The sequence below is a fragment of the Equus asinus genome, chromosome 1, assembly GCF_041296235.1.
Source record: "Equus asinus isolate D_3611 breed Donkey chromosome 1, EquAss-T2T_v2, whole genome shotgun sequence".
Lineage (NCBI taxonomy): Eukaryota > Metazoa > Chordata > Mammalia > Perissodactyla > Equidae > Equus > Equus asinus.
In genome coordinates this window covers 112,371,664-112,397,517 of record NC_091790.1, presented here as the reverse complement: position 1 = coordinate 112,397,517, position 25,854 = coordinate 112,371,664, and the positions used below count along the sequence as shown (strand labels likewise).

The following is a 25,854-nucleotide window of genomic DNA, read 5'->3' as shown; positions in this document are numbered from 1 at the left end:
CCTGGAACATATTTTTAAGCCAGAAGGTAAAGAAGTACACAAAGAATCATAGGGGCATGTCAAAAAGACAAATGAGCCCTCTTGAAGGGTGTACCCTACCCAAAGCGGGGACAACTAAAGCACCAAAATGAATAATGAAAGTAGTGAATCATAACCCATTGAATAGAATAAGAACTCATAAGCCTAGATAGACCGATAGATAGATAGATAGATAGATAGATAGATAGATAGATAGACAGATAGATAGAAAAGAAGAGAAAGTTCTTCCTTACAGTAGGAAGCCAACCAATAAATGTACAAGGAATGATGGAATTAGAAAAATCACCTTTTGATAAGAGTCATACTAATAATTGATTTGGGCAAGAATCATCGAGAGATGCAAAACTAGTAGGTGAAAATTTCAGGAGGAATAGAAGAGTTAAACAGTCTCAGGGTATCTCCCCATAAGGTGCTTATTAATTTGAAACAGAAAATAATAACTTCACAGAGCAGAGACCAACCAGGGATTTACCACCTCAGCCAGGTGATCAAAGTTAGTAACACCAGCAACGAGACAACTCGACATCAAGTGCTCCTGACACAATGTTTTATATATATATACATACATATACAAAATAAAAGCTCGACAGTAATTGCAGCAATTGCTCAAAATATTGACACCAACAAAATATTTGGCAGGGGGAGGATTTGGTTTTGCTTTTTGGTTTTCAATAAACTCTGTTTTTGCCTTAAGACTTTTTAAGTTTATTTTTATTATGCCTATTTATCAAATTTCTTAGATGTTTTATTCAGTTATATTCACACAAAGTTAGTAGTCCAGAATTCAAATGCCATCTAAACCATTTTCTAGAGTACAGCAATCAAGCATGACAGGGTAGGAGTTGCATATGTGGTCAGTTTTGTTTTTTTTTTAAAAAACAAACCTCTCCTCATATATGGGTATTTCCTAAATATTCATCTTGTTTTTTAAAAACCAGATGATCAGCGTATATATCACATGTCCCTCTTTGCTTCTCTGCTGACGGGAAACAGCGGATCTCAGTGCCCTCCTGCAGCAACTACATTTCACTGCGTAAGTGTATATTCTTTCTATCATTGTATGACAAGATCTTTTACCTTCATTTTATGGAAGGAAATGTTGCATATTCAGTAACAAAAGCAATCTCCTCTTTTATTTCATTTACCAACTCATGGAAGGTACTTAACTAACTGCATATACACAAAGATTTATTATGCTATAAAAGTATCAGAACCTACACTACTGCATTGGTCCAGGATGACATAAGCTCGTGGAAGAGAAGGTAGAGACTACTTTACCTTAAAGTGCTTCAAACTGTACATGCCTACAGGTTACATGTCATAAATTATTTTGATAATGATATTAGCTTCATCTGCATTTTAAGTAGATGATGATTCAGTTCTCACTATAGTAATATATAAAGAGAAATATACCTCATGCAGACAAATGAAAGCTGGAGTTGTAGATAAATCAACCAACCGCTCATCTCGGATGTTAATTGTGGGCGCTATGGCATAAATGGGGTGTTCTTGATCCTTTTCATCTTTCTCCTCTCCCTCTTCTTGTTCTGTGTCTGTGGTGCTGTCTTCCATTTTTCACAATTCTAAAATAAAACGATTCCATATTCAGCTATTCAGGGATATCTTCACTTATAAAGTAAAATTAATGGAAAATCACAGAAGCAAGAAAAACTTAACTGGAATGTTATTCTCCAGTGAAACGATAGGTCAGGAAAGTTAGATATAATCACGTCATTATAAAAGACTGCTTTGTTGTAAATATACTCTCCATTGCTACACTCAAGTCAACAATTCTAAGTTTTAAAAGCAGGCTATTGTTACATTAATTAGAGAAAAATTATATAACTAGAATGTAAGCTCTATGAGGGTAGAAACCTAATGTTGTTTACTAAGCATTATAGTAGGCACTCAATTACTATTCATTGATTGGGTAAATAAGCATAAACTTCACCCTTGAAGTACAACACAAAGTTAATTCAATTATTTTTGGAAAAATAAAAACCAATACCCTGTGTGCCCCATACTGCCTGAGGCATGTACCTGCACACCAGGTCATCAGGCTAATTGCTCAGTACCCACACTGCTTGCTGTGGTCACAGCTCAGGCCTGTGCTTGTGCGCACTGCCACCTGGCCTATCTCTGCTGCTCATGTGCATGCTCAATTGTCCCAGCAGACTGCACTTACAAAACACAAGCTCAAAAATAAAATTATTAAGAATTTCAAGATGGTGACACCAGAGCACTAACCAAGTGCAGGGCCCTTCTGAGAGCAGGCCGTTGTGTGCCTGCACAGGTCACACACCCATGAAGCCAGCCCTATGGACTGGCCATTGATGTGCTCATGTATTCAAGTGGACCCAGAGCAGTTTCTGAAATGACCTGCATCTTGGCCTGCAAGGTCTCTATTGGCCTACATTGGTGGCATTGGGGTGGCTTCCCTTCCAAGAAAGAGCTGGTAAGGGGCCTCCATTACACAACAGAACGTCATTTAATTATTTGCTCTTTTGATCTCTGTAATATATGAATCGGCACTCAACAGAAGAGTACATGTGCACTCATCTCTTGCCAAAGTAGGTATCTCCAACTGAATAATTTTAAGGTCTGGATCTTCTGCTGAACATGTATCATCTCTCATGTCTGTCTTATCAGATTAGCTGCTCCTTGACAACAGAGATCTCATTCTTTCAATATGGAAAGCATGTTCTATAATATGAATCCAGAAGGCATGGTAGGCTCTGGTTCTTGAGTTTATTAGTCAAGTGGCCACAGGCGTGTCATTTATTCATTGTCTTCTTCCTCCTCTCTAAAACGGGAGTAACAGTAACTAACTTTTCTGCTTCATAAAGAATACATGCAGATTAAATGTGATAATGCCTCTGGACTTCCAGCTCCCATTTTTCTGCCGCAGTCATATCCCCAGTTCTCTGCCCCAGACGTGTACCACACAGGCACTGTGCCTACTCTACAAGACAGCTTCATCGGTGGCAGCACGTCCTTTCACCACGAGGCCCCAAATGTCTGGCTGTCTTTCTTCATGTGATATTAATAGCCACTGATACCGTTTGAATTTCACCACCTTTAACATGCATCCTTTTTCAATGCCATAAAGCAACTTTTAAAAAGAACCGATCACTACTAAGGTATCACAACACTTTACATTTGGTTAGTAATCACAGTTTATTGTTTACATTTTCAGGGAGCTGGAAATGGCTTAGTTATATATCAGATTTGTTTGTTAATAAGCTAAAATTTGCATGTTCAATCATTTCATGGATGTCAAATGTTAATGACTATCCCAGAAAAATATTTCCTTCACAACATTAGACCATATGCTATTTTTAGGTTTTTCTGTAAGAAATATTTCAAATATAAACAAAAGTAGCAGAATAGTATGATGAATCCTCAAGTATCCATCAACCAGCTTCAACAAATATCAATTCATGAGCAATTTTGTTTTATCCAAACCCTCCCATTCCCCTCACCCCTCTCCATATTATTTTGAAGCAAAACCTAGACACCTACACTTAATAATATATCCTGAAGAACGCCATAATAATAGACAGAGATAGTCCTCATTCCATTTCACAGCTGCACAGCCCTTCTTTGCATAGACGCACCACAGGTTATTCAAACAATCCCCAGTTTATAAACATATGGAAGGTTTCCAGCTTTCAGTCGTTACAGTTTTGCAAAGTATAGTCATCTATCAGTTTAAAAATATTTTTTAAAGGCTCTTGGAATCTGTATAATCAAGACGGCATTAACTTTGAAAACTTAAGTTCAGGCAATCTTCTCAAAGCACTGCACCTTTCAATGTGATACAGCTTACCCAGGCAACAAAAGACAGGTACTCTGCTGAATTTGTACAAATTTCTGTCTGCTGAAGTTTTCAACCTCTATTATCTTGAAAACATTCTCAATATTTTAAAGCAGATAAAACAGTTTACATAGGGAAGCAACTAAAAGACACTATAACAGAGTCCTGACAGATAGACATTATCGGACAAACTTGAACTCTTAGAAAAGAAAGGGAGAGTGAATAGGAAAGGAAGAAAACACAACAGAGGCAAATACCAAAGTCTCGTGCGAATTAAAACCTAAAACACTAATTAATCTAATTAAGTGAGAGGTTGGAAAGGGCTTAAGTAGACAACAAAGTTTAAAAGATAAATATTCAAGGATTAGTTAATATAGGATTGCAAAGCCCATTGTATTAATTATTACCATGCTGCAGGCAATGTGATTGACAGCTGTAAATAAAACAATGGAATAAAATACATTCTTAGTCTATGGTGATGTAAACAAGGGAATATTTATAAAACATCTTAAATTCATTGTGGAGGGAGAACTACATAGCCATCAAGTATAGTAATTCTAGAGACTATGTCTTTACAATACCAAAATCAACTAAGCAAATACTTATTGAGTTGTTTTATGAAGACCAAGAGTTTACAAAGAGGCAAGGGGTTTACAATCTAAAGAGGAAGCAAGGCAGGGAAATAACTAGCTCCACATCATAAAGGTAAGGCAAAATAAGCCTAAATAAGAAGCAATGTTCTCCAGAAGGTAAATAGGCTTAAAAAGCAGAGTGTAGCCTAGAATTTAGCTTTTAATCTACAGGTGTTGGGAGCCACTACGTTTTTTTGCAGAGATGAGTGGTATGAGCTTGTAAAGATGTTAGTGACCATTAGAGGAATGGTTCGGAAAGGGGGCGAATTTGGAGGCAAGGACACAATCTCGAGGCTTGAGCCAGCCACTGTGCTGTGGGTGGGAGACAGACTCAGTGGTGAGCAAAATCAGACGACCCCAGGGGGGCTCACAGACTGGTGGGCAAGACAGAAATTAATCAAAGAATCGCAGAGATCAATGAAAACATGTAACTGAAGTAGGTGCTACGAAAGCGTGGATGGCAGGAGCCGGGCGCCTTTGCACCACACACGCGGCGGCGGCTGTTCGCAGAGCAGGTTCTGCAGCGAAGCAGCCCCCAGTGGAAGGTTCGAGGACGAGGGCCTGCACCAACACGGTACCATGGTGTGCTGCAGGAGTCCGAGGAAGGGAGGACATGGCTTTACGAGGCTTTCTAGAAGGGAGAGGACATGTACTGAGCTTTGACACAGAAAAGTGAAAGGCCCGCCAACGAGAAAGGCAGGTCAATAGAAGCTTTCGTCCTATTCCAGAAGAGCACTGAACTCACACTTCGTTTCGGAGTTAAAGGAGAAAGCCAAAGTAGGAAGCTTCACAAAGAAAAGTGAAGCAATCAGCATTGCAGGGCATGCCTTCTTTTGTAAGACGCACCACTACTTCCTCTTCTCTACTGCTGAAGACGGGATGGTCGTTTTGTTTTGATTTTGCACTCTTAAGGAAATGTTTTTTGACTGTTACAAGGACCACAGGAGAAAAACAAACACCCCATGCGGCAGAGAGTGGGGCAATGTACACAGTGATGTGGCTTTGTCAAGGTGAAGTGGAGTTCTTGCTCCAAGAAAGACGCAGCAGGAAACCATGCCGCCTTCTGATATGACTTGTCACCGAACGAACACAAGTGTTAGTGTAACGTACAGTCAAGCATGATATTTGTCTCCTCCTCCCATACAGAACCAAGGGTTCTTCCTCACAATTAGCCCTTCCTGCCGCCCCGGAGACATGATCACTGCTCCCTTCCCCAGCAGCCCACTGCCGCAGGAGGTTAGTTACACGACTGTTTCCATGGTAACTCAGAGCCAGACCTCCTGCAGGCAGGGAGAAGTTTGGGACACTCATGTGTTTTGTTTGTTTCAGTTTCCTGTATTTATTTAAAAACATAGAAACAACAAAACAGGTTACACAAATTGTGGTGTATTTAAAGTTCTATCATGAGTGCCTCTCAATCCTGTGAGTGCGTCTCTGTGATTTTCAGTATGTTCTCTCTTGGAGGTAACGTTAAAAGTCTACATTTGAAGGTGCTTTTGAAAGGCCTCTGGTCCACAATATGACAGGCTCAGAAAATTGGGCAGCCCCTCTGACATGCAGCCTACAGTTAGCTCAGATCCGCTTAATCCAGCAACAGCCGCATCTTCATCACAGACTACCAACTTGGCAGTCTTAAATGCAACAGATACAATGATTGCACGTATTTATGTCCAGACCTTTTATTCTATGTACAATTATACAATAACCATTATTACCGTACTAACACTGGACTTGAAACATTTTTTTAAAGATTTAGATACAGATTTCAGGGGATATTTTTAAAAAGAGGGAATAGAAAAGCTTTGTCATTCAAAGACCCAACAAATCAAACCACAACTTCTTTCTGTTCCTGAAAACATGATTAAGAAAAAACCCTACTCAAAGAAGAATCCTGCATAAAAAAAAAAAAGATTCCAGCACAGAAAAAATAAAACCACTGCAGTATGTACCGATAAAATTTGCCTCACAATTGAAGTATTAAAGTTACCATGTGGTTTGGACTACCTTTCATTAAAGACATACATACACACAAAAGCAAAGCAAACTCTTGAGAGGAAGCTCCAAGTGCCTATCAGCCTTTAAAGTAAACGCTCACAGTATCAGACAGTGAAATCTTAAACTACATGCATGTGTAACCAATGAGGAACCTGTAAATGGCCCGCCATAATGGAGAACCCAAGACTCTGCTACAGGATAAGTTCCCTCCCTGGGATGGAAGGATGCTGAGAGAGCTCTGGGCTTACTCCCAACTCATTTGCCTCCCTTTGCCCACTCCCATCCTACCCCAAACACAAACCCAAGAAAAGTTACTCACTCTCTCTTCAAAGCTTTTTATATTTTTTCCCCTTTCTTCTCAGAAACTTAGGCAAAAGGAGCTCTATAACTCATTCCTGAGTGGGTATAGAATGTAGTGTCATGATAGGGAAGAACTGTCATTGAAACCGACGTGATTTTGTCGCTAACATATCCACCGGGTCGCCCTCATCAGATGCAGGCACGCCTGCCCAGGGGTCACTCACCCGTGCATCTAATAACAACATTTGTACAGCCCTTCACAATGTAGACAAAGCTTTCCCTCACACTACTTCACTGAATCCTTACAACAGCCATGTTCCATTAGAACCATCATCTCCATTTTATAGATGAGGAAACTGAAGTTCCGAGAGTATAAATGATGTGCCCAAGATCACACAGCAACAAATAGCAGCATTTATTCAAACCCATAGCCACTGGCCCCAAATCCCTTACCCTTTTCCATTATACCACATGAGAGTGGTGGTTAAAAGGCAGCCCCTGAGGTGGTAAGACAGACTGTGAAAAACAATGGGCTATAGAACTTGTTGCTATAGTTACAGGCTGAAGGAAAGACTTGACATATACAAAGTGTGGCAAGAAACACTAGTTTCATATCTGCAATAACTTTACAGTCATTCCGCAAGTCCAGTCAGGCTTCAGAAATTCAAAGGGTGCCTGAGAGGCCCTATCAGTTCCCTTAATAGTATCCAAACAATCTGGTAGTGAGCAGAGACGGAGTTCCAAATCCCGTGGGAGGTCTGGAATGCCCAAGGAGGTCTGAAGCTGGCAGTCTTCCAGAAGGGCTGTAAAGCACGGATTCTATGTGTTTGCGTGCAATCTAGAATTCTCACATTGCAGGCCACTCCTCACTCCTGGCACAAAAACGTGCATGTTTTTCAAATTCCACCATCGTCTTTGCTTGAATTTTTACCAACGATACCAGCAAGCACATTCATAACATTACAACAGCAGTCTATATATCCTGTCTAATTAGTCCATTCATTACCTTGCAAACCTGCTCCTTCATTTACCCCCTTTCCCCTTCCCCATACCCAAGTCAGTAGGAACTGTGGGTCTAGATGGGTCTGTTTCCTTAGCAAAGACCCTCATGAAATGTGGGCTATCACCGCTTCCCTCTGCAACAGCCCAGGTTCTTCCCTTCCTCCTCCTCTTTCTTCTCCCATTGTTTCATCTAAGACTGGGATTAGCGGCTTTAATTTAGTCTACCAGGATGACAGCATGGGGTAACAGAAATGACTACTTGACTCATCAATTAGGCTTGAATCTCATTTCTTCCCCTCCTGTGTGACCTTGGGCAAGATATTCAACCTCTAAGTGGCTGTTTCCTTAACTGCAAGATGATTTAAGAGTCCTTGTGAAGACTAAATGGGACAATGCCTGTGAGGTCTCAGCCCACACCGAGCACATAGTCCTCAATAGATGTTAGCTCCCTTCCACCACTGCTTGGTTCTTTTGCTTTCGTGTATAATACGTCTTAAATGATTTGACAGGGAACAAATAAACGGAGGTCAGCCTGGGGCTGGACCAAACAGCTCAGGAATCTACGGGCTGGAACAGGCGGTCTAGGTCCTCTCCAGCATGAACTGGCCCCAGAGCACTCCTTAGGATTTGGTGTGAGAGTCCTGGTAAGCCTCATCTTCACATCTCACTGTGAGATGTTTAAATCTATGACAAGATAGACAATATAGAGCACAGGGTACTGCAGAGGGAGACAGGGAGCGATATAATTTTTTAAAAGTCCTTAAATGAATATGTGTCAACTGCAAGTCAGGGCAGAGCCAGCTTTAGACAATAAGTAGGCAAAGTTCCCTCTCCCATGTCTAGAAATTTCATAGCCTCCTCCTTTCATTGCGTAAGTATTTCCTGTTCTCAGGCCGCCCCTGGCTCCAGGCACATCTCCAGTTCAGTCTTCCTCCCCCTGTGCAGCATCCCTTACTCAATTGCTTTCCTTCCTCTAAAGCAAAGATTCTTACATTAATTATAGGGTTAGAAAACTACTTACCAAGCCAATTTTCCTACTTTATATTGGAAGAGGAAATTAAAAATAAAAATAAACAAAAAAACCTCTCTCTGAGCTGGGGAGCTAGGGGAGTTGGTGAGAAAACAAGTTGGCATGAGCCCCTGGGGCACCCTATCCACTCAGGACAAAGTTCAGGAAATGAAACTGTGGAACCCGGACATTCAAAAGCATCAGAGGGATAAGGTGCTTCCTTTCCCAGGTGAGACTTGGGGGAAGTGGCAAGGTTCCAGAGCCCATCGCCAATCCGACATGTACTTCACCTGATGAAGCAGAGAGGACTAGGCAGAGACAGCCCAAGAGCGTTCACAGAATGGTGCAGGAGAGGTGTGGAGGCTGCTGGGAGGGCTGCACCCCAAGAGCCCCTGACGTTGTGAGGAAAAGGCTGCTTCAGAAAGCTTTGTGGACCACACAACTGAGAACCAGATGGAATGCAGAATGTTTAGAAAATACCAGCATGGAGACCAACGTCTGAGACCCAGGTGGATGCACATCTCAGGAGGCGTCAGCGCTGTCAGACAACCATCCTGAAGCCATAAGGCTGCCTAATAACCCTGAACTTGGGTTGCATGCCCAGGAGGAGGAGAGGAAAAGGGAAACATGAACTGAGTATTTTTTTTTTCAGTCGGCTTTATTGAGGCATAATTTATGTGCAAAACTCACAACGTTAAGTGTACAATTTGATGAGTTTTTGCAAATATTGACAGTTATGTAATCACTGCCGCAAACATTCCCATCACTCTAAAAAGTTCTTTCGTGCCCCTTTATGATCAGTGCCCCCTCCCATTCCCACCCCTTCCATCCCAGGCACCTGGTAACCACCTAGTCTTGCCTTTTCTAGAATTTCATGTAAACAGAATCATAGATGTTTCTGGCTTCCATCATTTAGCATAAGGTTTTGGGGTTCATCAACATTGCTGTGGGTATCAGTATTCATTCCTTTTACTGCTGAGTGCTGTTCCATTGTACACACACCACGATTTATTTGCCATTCACCAGTTGACAGACAGACAATTTGTTTCTTGTTTTTGGCTATTATGAAGAAAGTTGCCATGAACATTTGAATTACAAGTCTTCACATGAATATATGTTTTCATTTCTCTTGAGTAAATATCTAGGAATGGAATTGGTGGGTCATATGGTAAGTATATGTTTAATTCTATAAGAAACTGTCAAAGTGTTTTCCAAAGTGGCTGTACCCTTTCATATTTCCATCAGCAACGTCCAAGAGTTCCCACTGCTCCACATCCTTGTCCACACTTGGTATTGTCGGTATTTCTAGTTTTAGCCATTCTGATGGGTGTAGTGATATCTAATGTTAATTTTTAATTTCTGGTTTTAATTTGCATTTCCATAATGACTTACTATGTGAGCATCTTTTTATGGGCTTATCTGCCATTTATATATCTTCTTAGGTGAAGTGTCTTTTCAAATGCTTTCGCCCATTAAAAAAAAATCAGGGTTTTTTTCCTGTTCTTTGTGTATTCTGGATATAAGTCCTTTATCAATATGTTTTGAAAATATTTCCTTTCAGTCTCTCTCAGTCTTTTCATTTTCTTAGCACTGTCTTTTTGAAGAGCAAAAGTTTTGAATTTTGAGGAAATCCAATTTACCATTTTTTTCTTTTATGTTTCAGGCTTTTTGTATCTTATTTAAGAAATCTTCACCAAACTCAAGGTCACAAGATTATTCCCTATATTTTCTTTTTCTTTTCTTTTTGAGGAAGATTAGTCCTGAGCTAACTGCTGCCAATCCTCCTCTTTTCACTGAGGAAGACTGGCCCTGAGCTAACATCCATGCCCATCTTCCTCCACTTTATATGTGGGATGCCTTCCACAGCATGGCATGCCAAGCAGTGCCATGTCCACACCCGGGATCCAAACCGGTGAACCCCGGGCTGCCAAAGCAGAACGTGCAAACTTAACCACTGCACCACCGGGCTGGCCCGTCCTTATATTTTCTTCCAGAACCATTATAGTTTTAGCTCCTCCACTTGCATCTTTTATTTATTTCAAGTTTTTGTGTATGGTGTGAAGTAAGGGTTGATGTTCTTTTGTTGGGGGTGCAAGGCATATAGATATCCGACTGTTCCAGCACCATTTGTTGGGAAAATTATCCTCTTCCCATTGAATATCATGGCACCTTTCTCAAAAATCAATTAACCAAGTACATGTGGGTTTATTTCTATCTTCTCTACTCCATCCCATTGATTTATATGTCTATTATTACACCAATTCAACATTGTATTGATTATTGTGGTTTTACAATAAGTCTTAAAATGTGGTAGGATAAGTCCTCAAACTTAGTTCTGTTTTCAAAAGTGTTTTGGCTATACTAGGTATTTTACATTTCCATATATATTTTAGAAGCAGCTTGTAAATTTCTACTTTTAAAAAAGCCTGCTGGAATTTTGACTGAGCAATGAAGCAATACATCAGTGTGGGGTGATACACCATCTTAATACTGAGTCTCATTTTCCTTGAATATGATATTTTTCCCAACTTATTGAGATTTTCTTCAGTTTCTCTCAGCAATGTTTTACGGTTTTCAAAAGACAAGTCTTGCATATATTTTGTTAAATTTATCCCTAAGTATTTCACATTTTGTATGTTATTATAAATGGTATTGTTTTTAAATTCCAATTTCCAAATGCCATTGTTGGTCCTTAGAAATAGAATTGATTTTTCTTACTGACTTTGTATCTTGTAACCTTGTGAAATTTTTTTGTTCATTCAGTAGCTTTGTACAATATTCCTTAGAATTTTTTACTTAGATGATCATGGTGTCTGCAAATAAAAAGGACTTTACTTCTTCCTTTCCAGCGTAGATTCCTTTTATTTCTTTTTATTGCCTTATTGCACTGTAGGGGAGGAGGACATTTCCTCTCCCCAAATGTGGGTTCGTCTGGCTGGAGAACGAATTAAATTCACATGAGACAGAATAGCAAGAGAAAATTAAACAAAGCTTTATGAGGAACCATGGCCCAGGGCCTTTCTTCCCAAAGGAAGAAAGGGCACCGAAGAAGTGGGGTGCAGACAGTGGTTATATACCCCCAAATGGGGTGTTTCACATGTGATTGAAATGTCCCTCCCACAATAGTCACAAGATTGCCCCGTCAGCACAGTGCTTGACGGACACAGCAGGCAGTGGGTCTGCTATCTCGGAGGGCATAGCAGGAGGCAAGTTGATTGTCTGGAGCTGGGAGGTCACAGGTGAGCTCAGCAGCAATCGGTTCCTAGCCTAAGGAAAGATGCTTAATCCTTAAGGAATGCCAAAGTTGGGAGGGGGAGGGAAGTCAGTTACAGGAGGTTACCAGACTAGCACAATAAAATGCAGATTTTAAGTGCTTGCCTTTGGTATTGATTAAGAGTTTTTGGAGAGTAGGTCATCTCCTTTCTTCTTCCTGGTACAGAGAGGGAGGCACCTTTTACAGATAGAGATTTACCTTACAAATGTAAACGTGCCCTAACAAAGGGCAAGTTCCATTCCTCAGAGCCTCCTTCCCTGTCCCAGTTTATCAAAAGCAATCAGCCTCAAATAATCCTGATGCCAAAGAGACATATCTTGGCGTGGCCAATTCCAGGTCCCCACAGCACCATGTAGGACTTCCAGTACAATGTGGAATAAAAGTGGTGAGAGTGAACATTCTTGCCTTGTCCCAGATCTTAAGGAGGAAACATTCAGTCTCTTATCGTTCAGTATGGTATTAAGTGTAAGTTTGTCATAGATGCCTGTATTGGGTGGTAGAAGTTCACTTTTCTTCCAGGTTTATCAAGAGTTTTTATCAGGAATGGGTTTTGAATTTTGCTAAATGTTTTTTAAAAAATCCATTGGGATGATTATGCTTTTCAACAAATGATGCTGGAACAACTAGACATCCCCATATAAAAGAATGCACTTCAACCCGTTCCCTGTATCATTTATAAAAATTAACTTGAAATGAGCATAGGCCTAGATGTAAAATCTAAAAGTAAAAAACTTCCAGAAGAAAACATAGAAGACAATTTTTGTGACGTTGGTTTGGAGAAATTTTTTTTTCTTTTTAGATTGGCACCTGATCTAACAGCTGTTGCCAATCTTTTTTTCCCTTCTTCTTCTTCTCCCCAAAGCCCCCCAGTACATAGTTGTATGTTCTAGTTGTGGGTCCTTCTAGTTGTGGCATGTGGGATGCTGCCTCAGCGTGGCCTAATGAGCAGTGCCATGTCTGCACCCAGGATCTGAACGGGTGAAACCCTGGGCTGCCGAAGTGGAGCATGTGAACCTAACCATTTGGCCATGGGGCTGGCCCCGAGAAATTTTTTTTTTGATTGGACACAAAATCACAAATCATAAAAGAAAAAAATAGATAAATTGGATTCTTTCAAAATCTAAAATATCTGCTCTTCAGAAGATAGTGTTGGGAAACTGAAAACAAAAGTCACAGATGGGAAGAAAATGTGAGTAAATAATGTATCTGACAAAAGACAGGTATCAAGAACATATAAGTAAATCTCATAACTCAATAATAAGAAATTGTAGGGGAGGAAGACGTTTCCTCTACCCAAATGTGGGTTCGTCTGGCCGGAGAACGAATTAAATTCACACGAGACAGAATAGCAGGAGAAAATTAAACAAAGCTTTATAGCATGTATACATGGGAGAGGTCAGGCAAGCTGAGCAACTCGCCAAAATGGCCAAAACCACCACTTAAATATCTAAAGACAAAGGAGGATGCTGGGGGTGGAGGGGGAGTCGATCATGGGAGATTACCACACAAGTACAGCAAACAAAATGCAGATTTAAGTCCTTGCCTTTGGCATTGATTAAGAGTTTCTAGAGACAAGGTCATCTCCCCTTCTTCCTGGTACAGAGGGAGAGATCTCTACAGATGGAGAGTTCCTTTACAATGTAAATGCCTCTTACAAAGGGTAAGTAAATTCTACTTTTCAGTTGCTTTCCTGTCTGCAAAGTAACTAGCCTCAAATAATCATCATGCCAAAGAGACATGTCTTGGGGTGGCCAATTCCAGTCCCCACAAAATCAAACAGACCAATTAAAAAACAGGCAAATGATAGGAACAGATTTTTCAGCTAAGAAAATATACAAATGGCAAATAAGAACGTGAAAATATGCTCACTTCATTAGTAATCTGGGAAATGCAAATAAAAATCACAATGAGATACAACTGTACACATATTAGAGTGTTTTTTTTTTTAAAAAGTGGCAATACCAAGTGTTGGTGAGGATGTGGAGTAACTGGAACGCTCACATGTTCCTAGTGGGAATGCAAATTGTACAGCTCCCTTGGAATAGTTTAGTTATTTCTTCTAAGGTTAAACATACATTTACCAAATGACCCACCCCTCTCACTCATGTGTTTTTTATTCAAGGGAAATGAAGACATATATCCATTCGAAAACTGTACACAAATGTTTACATTGGCTTTATTCATATTCACCAAAGGCCAGAAAGAATCCAAATATCAACTTGTGGATGTATAAGCAAATTGTAGTACAGTCACAATGGAATTCAACTTGGAAATAAAAAGAAACGAACTACTGATACATACAACAACATGGATGAATCTCAGATACATTATACTAAGCCAAATGGCTACATACTGGAAAAGGCAAAAGTGTGGGGACAGAGAACGGGTCAGTGGTTGCCAGGGGCTGGGCACTGGGGGAGAAGGACTGACTACAAAGGAGAACAAGGGAACTTTTGGCAATGGTGGAAAAGTTCGACATCTTGACCATCATGGTGGTTACATAACTGTATACCCTTGCCAGAATTCATAGTTGTACACTTAAAAAGGGTGAATTTTACTGTATGTAAATTATACCTCAATAAATTTGACTTTAAAACAAAGCAAAGAAAAAGAATTAAACTTACACAGAATGCTAAAATTGGAGACTATCAAAATAAAGGAAAAAAAACTCCAAATAACCAAAGAGAAAAAGTAGATTCTTTGCAAAGGAACTAAATTAGATAGACAGAAGACTTCTCATTAACAAAAACTGTACTTCTTCAAAGAATTGACAGGTAGTAACTGTCAACTAAATTATTATTTAAGAGTAAGGATAAAATAGAGACATTTTCAAACAAAGTCTGAAGAAATCTCTCAGATTCTTGTTGAATATGTATAATGAATATACTTCAGTAAAAACAAAAGTGAAGCTAGAAGGAAAGAAGTGAGCAGATAAATTGGTGAACGTTGCTAAAGTTAAATAAGCATTGAATATAAACAACAACAATAATAATAACTACTTGTGTGGCTTCAAAAACAAGGCAGGACTAAAATACACAGGCAATAAACGACATGAAAGATAGAAGGGAAAAGATTGACATCAAAGAGTTCCATTGTCTGAGAGGAGGAGGAGATAGTGGTTGATGAGACTTCTGCTAAGTCAAGTGAGTATGCTAAAAATTTAAGGATAATGATTAGAAACAAAGATCCAAATGGCCTTCCAAATTACTATAGAGGAAAAAGAAGAATAAAGAAAAACATTTAGACTAAAACAAGACATGAAAGGAGAAAAAGAGGAACAACAACAAAAGGGCAAAAAGGCAAGGTTAATAAAAAACACATTATAAGATGGTAAGAATAAGTATAAATGTAAAAGTAATTACAAAAAAATGTAATGGACTAACTTTACCTGTGGAGACAGATTCTCAAATTGGATTTAAAATATCGGGCTGTATTCTGTTTATAAGAGACAAGTCCCAAATATAATGTCATAGATTTGAAGTAAAAGGATGAAATTATTATTATTATTATTATCAGATAAAAATATACATCAAAACAGAAAACAATACTAGAGAGAAAGATGGTCATTGTTTAATGACAAAAAAAATTTTTTTAGGAAGCGATATTAATCACGAACCTATACATAACTAATGGCATAGCCTCAAAATATATAAAATGTTATTAGAATTTCTACTCGAGGGAAATGTCAATGCTTCTACTGTGTGACTGTTGAGACACTATTGCTACCTTGTAGAAAGGAATGAAGCACCAGCTTCACACAAGAACTCGAATCTAGGGACCGGCCCCACGGCTGAGTGGTTGAGTTCATGGGCTCCGCTGCAGAGGCCCAGGGTTTCGCCAGTTCGGATCCTGGGTGTGAACATGGCACTGCTCATCAGGCCATGCTGAGGCGGTGTCCCACATGCCACAACTAGAGGGACCCACAACTAAGAATATACAACTATGCACCAGGGGGCTTTGGGAGAAAAAGGAAAAAAGTTTTTAAAAGAAACCCTCTAATCTAGAGTGAGCTTTTAAAGTTTTTCTATTACAAGTAAACTCCCTGGTTGTAATAAATATTATCTTAGACACATGTATAACACACAAATACATATTGGTTTAATGTACAGAGTACGCACATCCCCCTACCTTTGTGGAACCTAGGCAACTTCTCACATGTTTTAAGTGAGGAAATTTGACTACATTAAATAACAAACTTTTTCCTGTACCTCATCTGCATGGAAACAAATAACATGTAGATTTCAAAAGGGACTACCTACATAGTCATTAAATACTTCTTAGTACTGTTAGTAATTAGTTTAAATTATTGAGTTTTACAAGATTTCACAAGAAGAAAAGAAATCACAAGATATATTTATTTTGGGGCTGGCCCAGTGGCGCAGTGGTTAAGTGCGCACCTTCCACTGCGGCAGCCCAGGGTTCCCGGGTTCGGATCCCGGGTGTGGATGCGGCACCGCTTGGCACACCATGCTGTGGTAGGTGTCCCACATATAATGTAGAGGAAGATGGGCATGTATGTTAGCTCCGGCCAGTCCTCCTCAGCAAAAAGAGGAGGATTGGCAGTAGATGTTAGCTCAGGGCCAATCTTCCTCAAAAGAAAAAAAAAAGAGATATTTATTTTAAAAGTTTATAGTTAAGAAAGTTAGCAAATTCCTAGGGCTTCCTTCACTTAAGCTGAATTCCAGAACCCTTTTTTAGATTATATTTTTCTGAAGACTCTCTCATGCCCTCTGCTGTCCATTTATTGAATATAATTTACTAAATAAAGTAAAATATTCATGGGTATTTACATTTCGATGGGAAGAAATCCTCCACCTATTTCATTATTTGAGTTAGTCTTAGGAAACAATATATGCTAAGAAATACTTTTTAAATGTAATGTATGTCCACTATTGAAAACACACACACAAAATGAAGAAATAATTCATCATCTCACTATTTATAGATAACCATTGTTATCCAGTCATGTATTTCCCTCTGGAATGTTTCTAAGGACTATATTTTTAAATACAATTTTATGACAGTATTAATATTATTAGTAGTACAGAATTTGGATCATACTATAAATACAATACTCTTTTCACTTAATATTACTGAGAGAGAATAAAAGAATACATGTTGGTCTCTGTCCCCAGTTTCTGACACAGGACCCCTGAAACCCTTGTAATTTCCTGGGTGATAAGAGTATCTTTTGTTTTAATGGGGAAACTTTGGGTGGGCTTCTGGATGGCTACTGGACAAGGGCTGGTCACTGGAAAGAAAAAGCCGTAATTAGAAGCTTTGCGTTTTCAGCCCTGCCCCCTATATTCTTGAGAAGGAAGAAGGGTTGAAAATGGAGATAGGATGGATCATGCCTACAGGATGAAGCCTCCATAAAAATCCCAATAGTATGGGGTTCTGAGAGCTTCCAGTTTGGTGAACACAGCCATACTGGGAGGGTGACACACCCCAACTCCATGGGGACAGAAGCTCCTGCGCTCAGGACACTCCCAGACCTCGCCCTTCGGATCTCTTCATCTGGCTGTTCACCTGTATCCTTTATCATACCCTTTAACGAACTGGTCAATGTGAGGAAGTGTTTCCCTGAGTTCTGGGAGCCACTCTAGCAAATTAACTGAACCTGAGGAGGAGAGCAGGGACCCTCGGACCTGCAGCCAAAGGGACAGAACTGTGGGTAACCTAGGGACCTACTACTTGCTGTTGGCATTTGATGTGGGTGAGAGAAGTCTTGCGGGACTGAGCCCTTAACCTGTGAGATCTGACACTATCATAGTGTCAGATAGAGAGTGTCAGAGAGTCAGATACTGTCAGTGTCAAACAGAGTTAAATTGTAGGACGCTCAGCTGGTATCAAAGAGAATTGCTTGTTGTAGGGAAAAAACCCCACACATTTGGTGACAAGAAGCGTCAGAAGTGAAATGTCAGGAGTGTGGTAGTAGTGTGAGAGTAAAGGCGACACACATGGAAGGAAAACTAGCTTTTTCCTTTACAACTATATTATGGAAGATTTCCCATATCACTGAATAATCTTCAAAATATAATTTTTAAACTGTTGCATATTGCAGATGTGTACTAATTTACGTAACACCCTTTTATTTTTGGACATTTGGGTTGTTTCCATTCTTCACTATCATGAGTAACCCTATAAAACAAAATTCTTCAAATATAAACTTTTTTGAGCATCCCTAATTTTATGCTTACATTAAATTCCAAAAAGTACAATTTCCAGGTCGTGGATGTACATATTGTTGAGGTGCTTTATGCAAATTGCTGAACTGAACTCTTGAAAGTTGGTGATAACTTACACTCCCACCAGTGCTATATGTTCATGACAATAGGAATTTTTTTTTTAAATTGAAGATGTAAAAATACCTTACAAGTAAACTCCAAATAAGGGAGGAAAGTTATATATGATTCTCCATTCGTTTGATAAATAATCTTTTTTCTTCAAAGGTGTCAGGAAGATAGAAGGATCTTCTGGTGGAGGGGTAAAAGGATGTGAAGATAATAAGACTTGCCCTGCTATCCACAGAGTGTTTTATGAGAACACCATGAGATGATACATGTGAACATGTTTTGAAAACTATTATGTTATACAGACAGAAGCTAGTGTTTTATTAGTCATTATTGACATGTGGACAGATATGATATATAAGTCATTAGACTTTTTAAAGTATCAATGATTTTTTAATATTTTATATTGATCTTAATATCAATAATTTTCTCCATTTTCAAACTCATATAATGAGAAAAGTAATTTTTCAGTCAATTTTCTTCAGTTTTGTTTGCCTGAAAATAGCAAAAGAATGATTTTGCCACATAGACAATTACGGGTCAGTTGTCAATTCCATTAACTTGGTTTGACTCAGAAAAGGAAAAACTACCATTGAAACAAAATTATCTATTCGGGACTGCTATTTAATTTAAAAATATCTGGAATGTGTACAAAAAATTTGAGTGCACGCTCAACTTGCCTAAACCAATGACTTTTTCAAAGTTATTCCGGTGGGTTTTCATTAAAAATAGAGTTTGAAGATCAGTCTGAATAATTATGACCAAATGAGACAGGAAGCCAGCACAGAACTAGTCTCCAGTGGAAACTAAAAGCTGGCACCTATCTCGAGCCTTCCCTAGGAGGACGAATAAGGAGGCAGGAAGGACTAGGAGGATGGAAAGGAGGAAAGGATAACTTAAGACACTGAATTTTTTAAAAAGTAATGGCTAGCAAAGAACCCTGTGACGTGGGCCTATGAGGACTGAGGACTTTAGCCCAGCTCCTTAGACTTTAGCTCATCTCTCTAGCATTAGAGATCCCAGGAATTCTGGTTAGTGCATTGAGCCAAGGGCTTCAATTTTTTAAGGCATTCAGTTTCAGCACTTGCATTTCATTATTGCAGCGTATTTTTGCTAAAGAACTTAGGGAAGGATTTGTAGGAGGAGGAAGGGGGCACAGAAAGGGAGAGAGAAGCAAGAAAGGAGGAAATAAGTCTTTTTTATTTTCATTTTTAAAATTGCCCACAGAATAATAAAATGCTTACAGAAGATTTATGGAGTCATTTAGTACACTCCTTCCACATCTTAAGGTTAAGAAACAGGTCCAGGTGACTCAGATAAACTAATGGCACAGCCAGGAAAATAATCAGTTCCACGATCTTCCCATTGTATTATTCTGACTCTCTCTTTTTTGCTATTTTAGCCCTAAAACCGAGGATCATTTGTAGTCAGAGCGATCAATGCTGTTGTCAACACAAGTCCTGATCTCTCAGGTTTTTCCTGGTAACTTACAGTCATGCTATCCTTAAAATAAAAACACAGTGATTTACATTGCAATTTTGTAGCCTGTACACCGCGTTCACATCCATTATCCTTTGAGGCAAGACAAAGAAGATATTACTGATCCCATTTTCAGAGCGAACAACTGAAACCCAGAGACGTCCAGTGACTGGCCTAAGGTCACTCAGAGTCAGGAAGAAGGCAGGACTCTAACCCTATTCCTATACTTGCCATCAAAGAGGGAGTTCCTTTAAAAAGCCCCAGTCTGGCTCTTTATCCTCTTACCAAGGGATTCTCCATCCCGGGGTACCCCGCGCTAGTTGAGTGAAGCTTGGAGCTAACCGTCCCCTGAGGGTACCTCTACTTTGCATCTAGTTCGCACCTTTAAAGCACAGTTTCTTACCCCTTCCCTTCGTCCCGATCCTTATTTAGGCTCCTATTTTTCTCTGTGGGTTACAGCTCTTGAGTCGCACTTCAAAGCTCCACCCTCTCCAAAGAAGTCGCGTCCTCGGTATCCAAGGAAACCACACAGCCTCGCCCACCTCGCACCTTCCGCGCTTTCCATTGGTCAGCTTGACTTTCACGTAGATTTTTCTTTTTTCCTTCCCTCCAATGGCTAACGGACTTGAGGCAAAGAGCGCGCGCCTTCTGAGCCGGGTTTCACACTTGCGGTTCCCGCCCCTACGACCGTGCGCATTGCCTCCTGGGATTTGTAGTGTTACGCTGCCCAGAGCCCTTCGACGACTGGCCTCGTGAAGAACTACCTATCCCGTCGGCCTTTGGGAGGGGGCGGGGCTAGGCGAGGAGCCCGGGTCAAAGCTTGAGCTTTGACCTTCCGTCGGCCGCTCTGGCGTGCGCGCGGGCGGTTGCGGTGGCCTGCGGTAGTGCTCGGTCGTGCTCTTGCTTTAGCACACCGTTGCAGACGTCCCCTTTTTGACTTGAGCGCGCTCAGCGGCCAAGCCCACCGGCCGTGCGAGGGTGGCCTGTGGCGGAGGACGTCCGAGGCAGCACGAGAGGGGCGCGCCATGTTCGCCCCCCGCTCGGCCGGGGCGCTCGGGCAGCTCCGAGTGTGGGCCGGTGGGGCGTGCCGGGCTCGCCGGGCCCGGTCGTCCGGCTCCGCGGGGTCGGAGCCCGAGGCCCCGGCGGAGTGGGCGCTGCGGGTGAGCCCGTTCGGGCGGCTGCGGGCGCGGCTGCCGTGCCGCCTGGCCGTGAGGCCGCTGGACCCCCTCGCCTACCCGGACGGCGACCGCGTGCTGGTGGCGGCGAGCGCGGCGGGCGCGTCCGGCCTGCGGGTGGCGTACGACGAGGCGCTACGCGAGGTGGCCGTGTTGTCCGACTCCCTCGACCCGCGGGGGTCCGTGGAGGTGGCCGTGCCGCTCCACTTCGGCAAGTGAAGCCCCGCGCACCGCTGTCCCGAGGCTCACGTGCGCCCCCCGTGTGGGGTCTGCCCGTCCAGCCGGCTTACCGGTGTCCCCTTCGGAAGCCGCCTCTGTCGTTAGGAATCAGGTTCCCCATGGTAGAAAGTTTGTGAATCGGACGGGAACGTGGTTTGGAATCATCTGAGTCAGATGACATCCGCTGAGCCCCTTACGTTCTCTCTTGGCGCTTTGTCAACAGCAAAGTGGATCTTTCTCAGGGTTAAATGTCTTGATAGAGCGTTCATGGTGCGGCAGTCCATCCACGTTTCCCCCTGCTCTGCCCCCGAAAAGCCCTGTCAGTAGGATGTTCGCATCTCACCTGGACCACGTGTTTGGTTCCAAATAGGCACCTAGCTTCTCCCTGAGACATCTCTCTTATTTTTGGCTTAAGTAAATTCTCCATGAGTAGCAGGCTTTGGGGGGGAACACACAGTAGGACTGCCTGGGGAACTTCAGCTGGTAGTGCCTGCAGGGTGTCTCCTAGGTCTTGGGTTCCCTGTTAGTTCTCAGATGCAAGCCACTGTGTGCACACGCTTTTCTAGGAAAGTCCGACAGGCTGTCCGCCCTCTTGGGCCTGACTGAGGATGTTGATGATCCTAACGGCAGGCAGCCAGCCCTGCTTAGATAATCTCTAATCCTTAGGATTGCACGATAAAGTAGATACTGTTATTGTCACCAAATCAGAGGAGGAAAGGGAGATACAGCAGGTTTCATAAAGGAGGTATTTGTTGTGGGTGAACTAATAGAAAAACCCGTGCCTTCATGCAACTTGCATTCTGGTGGGGGTAGATCAAGAAACAGACCAATTCTTTCTCAGTTATAAAGCAGTGGAGCCGGGATTTGAACCGCTGTGCTTTGTTGCTTCTCGGTTTCTTTTAACTGGCCTGGGTGAAGAAGACACCTTGACCTCAAAATCTAGCAGCCTGGGGTGGGGAGGAAGATTTGCCAATATGTTACTGTGGTACAAAATAGACTGAGTGTTGTGGTAGAGGTAAGCAGAATTTTATGGCAGCACAGATAAAATTAGAACTCCCTATGCTGGTGATCCCAAACCCCAATAGTTGATTCCTCTTTTTAGCGCCAGAACCCCGTTTCCAATTTACTGTTTCCATAAGTCTATTCCATGGGCCCCACAGTTAGCATAATTCAGTTTCCTTCGTCCTTACTTGTTCCTCCAGTCTGTCTGTTGCCTGTTTGGGTGTGTGAGTGAGTCGTTTTATTACCACTGCTTGGTGTCTAGTCTGCACCTCTCTACCTACCTAACGAGGGTAGAGTATGTTTAGAGTGTTTCCTTCTTCCTGTGGCTGTCAGCGCTGCCCTTAGATCAAGCCTTACGTTGTAACACTGCTTAGCTGGGTAAAGGTTTTGCAGCTACGTTTGTATCCATTTAAGTATCGGGTAAAATTGTCTTTTTATATGTTTTAGATTGAATCCAACCAAAATATGGCTGTTATTTTAAAACTTTATAAGGCAGAGACTGCCATGCACACAACTGTAGAAGCTGAGTTTTATGCCACAGCTGTTGAAATTGTGGTGTTAGCCCCGGTAGTTTGTGTTTGGGGCAACATAGTTTATTTCTCTAGTCTGGTTTAAGGGAAATCATCAATATGTATTTGGATTAGGTATTAAATATCAGTGATTTTTATTTTTATACAGACACACCTAAGATTATGCCTTAAATTGACAACCAAGGATGGCATCTGTGACTCCATATTTTCCAAACTTTCTTCAGATATCACTGTTGTTTATCCACAATCTTGTGTTTTTAATACTTTTTAGTACCAGGTTTTTCAAAAAATTGTTCCCATTTATTATTATTTCAAATAGCTTGTGATATAGCTACATGGTAATAGCCTCATTTTTTAGATAAGAAAGGTTAGAGATAGGATTTGAAAACCTAAGTTATGATCATATATACTGATCCATGCTACTCCTGCAATGAGCTTTTAATTTTGAGGAGGTTTGGGAACAAATCTTTAAATCTTCATGAATATAAGAGAGAATAGGCTAACTGATTTACCTAGTTTACCATAATGACTTGTTCACTTGCTGTTTTCTTACTCAGACTGTGTGTGTGTGTGTGTGTGTGTGTGTGTGTGTGTGTGTGTGTGTGTGTGTGTGTGTGTGTGTGTGTGTGTGTGTGTGTTTTCTCAGTGGGGAAGAAGCTTCTGTGATCTTTCCCGGGAATGCCCATAAGAATTGGAGTCTCTGGCCTCCTTTACTTCCCTGCTAGGTTACTTTCTCTCTTTAGATGATATAGGCTAACAGAACAACTGCTTTCAGGGGCTGGCCCCATGGCCTAGTGGTTAAGTTAGGCACACTCCCCTTCAGGGGCTCAGGTTCAGTTTCTGGTCATGGACCTACACCACTCGTCAGCAGCCATACTGTGGCATTGTCCCACACACAAAATAGAGGAGAATGGGCACAGATGTTGGCTCAGAGCAAATCTTCCTCAGCAAAAAGAGGAAGACTGGCACAGATGTTAGCCCAAGGTGAATCTTCCTCCCCAAAATAACTAAATAAATAAATAACTGCTTTATTTCAAAAAAAAAAAACGGCAGAAAAGGGCATTAAATCTGGTCCTGTTGCTGTGGTGAATACTGCTGACACATATGCTCTCTCCAGGGTTCAGCAATATTTTGGACATAATCCATAAGGTGGATTTCTAGGGGGTGCTAAAGTGCTTTGGAGCCCATTAACCATATTACTAACTTGTTTTTTCTTTTTTCATTTCTAGACTTGAATATCAAGTCATCAGGGTCTGGCTGTGTAAAAGTCCAAAATTTTGAGTGTGATAATTGTAAAATTGAAACTGAGCAGGGGACCAGCATCTTACAGTCTCTTAAGGTATAAGCATTTTCTAATTTTGTTTCAATATTCTTTTCTTAAAAAACCTTAAACTATGAACTTCAGAATCAAACTAAAGCTATTCTATTTTTCAAAGTACTGAGTATCATTTATTCATCACTCAGAAATTCCTTGCAAGAATTTTGCCTTGAAATCACTTCTGTTCTGAAAGTACAGACGTTGTAGCAGCTTTGAAAGTTTTTCCTCATATTCCTTTCAGATTCCCTTTCAAAGTGTACAGTGAAACTGATAGTACATTCTTAGTATTCTGAGATCTTATTAAGTTAAAGAAATTTTACTTTTAACGAATGACTTTCACCCATTTGTTAAAGAGTAAGGAAAAGTCTTTAAGCACTATAAATGTACTTAAAATATTTGATTAATCACATTTTTATGTAGCAGGTAGCTCATTACTTAAGGATTCAGTAGGTATTTGTGCCAAACAGCAAATGATTCATCTTATTTTGTAATAACACTTTGATATTTAATTTTCTTAAAATTAGATTGGTCTCAGCTCCAAGTGATTTCAAATACACTTCTCATAGTAAAACCTATCATTACTTATCATTACTGATGGTGCTTCTTAGACTCGCATATTCAGAACAATACTTTTGTGAACTTTGATGGCATATAACTTTGTTGAAGAGAAATCAGTCATCTTTGCTTCATAATTGCAAAACATTTTCATTTTTAGATTTATAAACACTAATTAGAACGATTAATTTGATGCATTTTTAAATTTTTATGTCGTTTGTTTTGTTCCAGCCACCTTTGTTTGCACACCTGCTTTTAGGATCTGTCCACATGTGAACCATTTCAAATAAATTTTGTTGCACAAATATCATAAAAGATTAAAGAATACTATCACATGTCCTTTTAGCAAAATGAGATGGTTTAGGTTCTTGTTGTAAAAGATGGCACAGTGGAGTCTTTATGTGGAGTGACTAACCGGATGAGAATACCATAGTTCCTTTTGGTCCTTAGAAATATATCATTCACTCATCAATGCTTGAGTCTCAGAAAGTTCATCTAGAATATTGTCCTCTGAAGACTCAGAGTCTTAGATTTTCAATTTCACAATCAAAATTAGAAGCTAGTATGCTGCTGTCTGTCTCTTTGCATTCGTATTGATTTATCTCATAATTCTGAAAGATCTTTTTTGTTAATTTTCTTCTGTTTGCCATTATGGGCTTAAAATGAAAAATGGTGTCTCAACTTTGGCATTATTGACATTTCAGACCGGATAATTCTTAGTTGTTGGACTGACTTGTGAACTGTAAGATGTTCAAAGGCATCCCTGGCATCTGCCTACTAAATAAAGGCCAATAGCACACTCCTCAGTTGTGACAGTGAAAAATATCTCCACACATTGCCAAGTGTTCTCGGGGGGACAAAACCCCCTTTAGTTGAGAACTGCCTTTCTAGGAAAGTCCATCATTCTTCTATTGTCTAAATATTTTAGTCTACTTTTTAGCATAGTTGGGAATAATTAATGATTAATGATGAAATAACTCCTAGGATAATGAAATAGCAAAAAATTATAGGATATGTGAAAAACAGGAACACTAAGATCTCATATATTTTAGATTTACAAGAGTCCAGTGGACCAATATAGTAATTTTAAGATAGAATATTTTCAAAAAATAAGTATGTTTTCTATTTGTTCTTTGGAAGACCTCTGAGAAAGAATACAGGTCATAAAATGTCAGTCCTTACAAACAGAATAGCTCAAAAAGGAAATTCAAGAAC

The 25,854-nt window shown here is 40.5% G+C and overlaps 2 protein-coding genes across 4 annotated transcripts in view; one reads left to right on the top strand and one right to left on the bottom strand.

Moving 5' to 3' along the window:
- The window catches only part of CCDC146 (coiled-coil domain containing 146), a 115,231-nt gene extending 94,852 nt beyond the window's left edge, over positions 1-20,379 (bottom strand). For 2 of the 3 annotated variants that reach the window (XM_014850479.3, XM_014850483.3), the window contains exons 1-2: positions 20,244-20,379; positions 1,453-1,622 (exon numbers count right to left, since the gene is read on the bottom strand). In XM_014850479.3, coding sequence (XP_014705965.1) covers positions 1,453-1,611 — 159 coding nt within the window. In that variant the 5' untranslated portion in view covers positions 1,612-1,622; positions 20,244-20,379. The other variant, XM_014850482.3, reaches the window with a different exon arrangement.
- A 306-nt stretch (positions 20,380-20,685) lies between these two features.
- The window catches only part of FAM185A (family with sequence similarity 185 member A), a 50,910-nt gene continuing 45,741 nt past the window's right edge, over positions 20,686-25,854 (top strand). The window contains exons 1-2 of the mRNA XM_044769428.2: positions 20,686-21,226; positions 23,996-24,105. Coding sequence (XP_044625363.1) covers positions 20,866-21,226; positions 23,996-24,105 — 471 coding nt within the window. The 5' untranslated portion in view covers positions 20,686-20,865. The remainder of the gene's footprint in view (positions 21,227-23,995; positions 24,106-25,854) is intronic.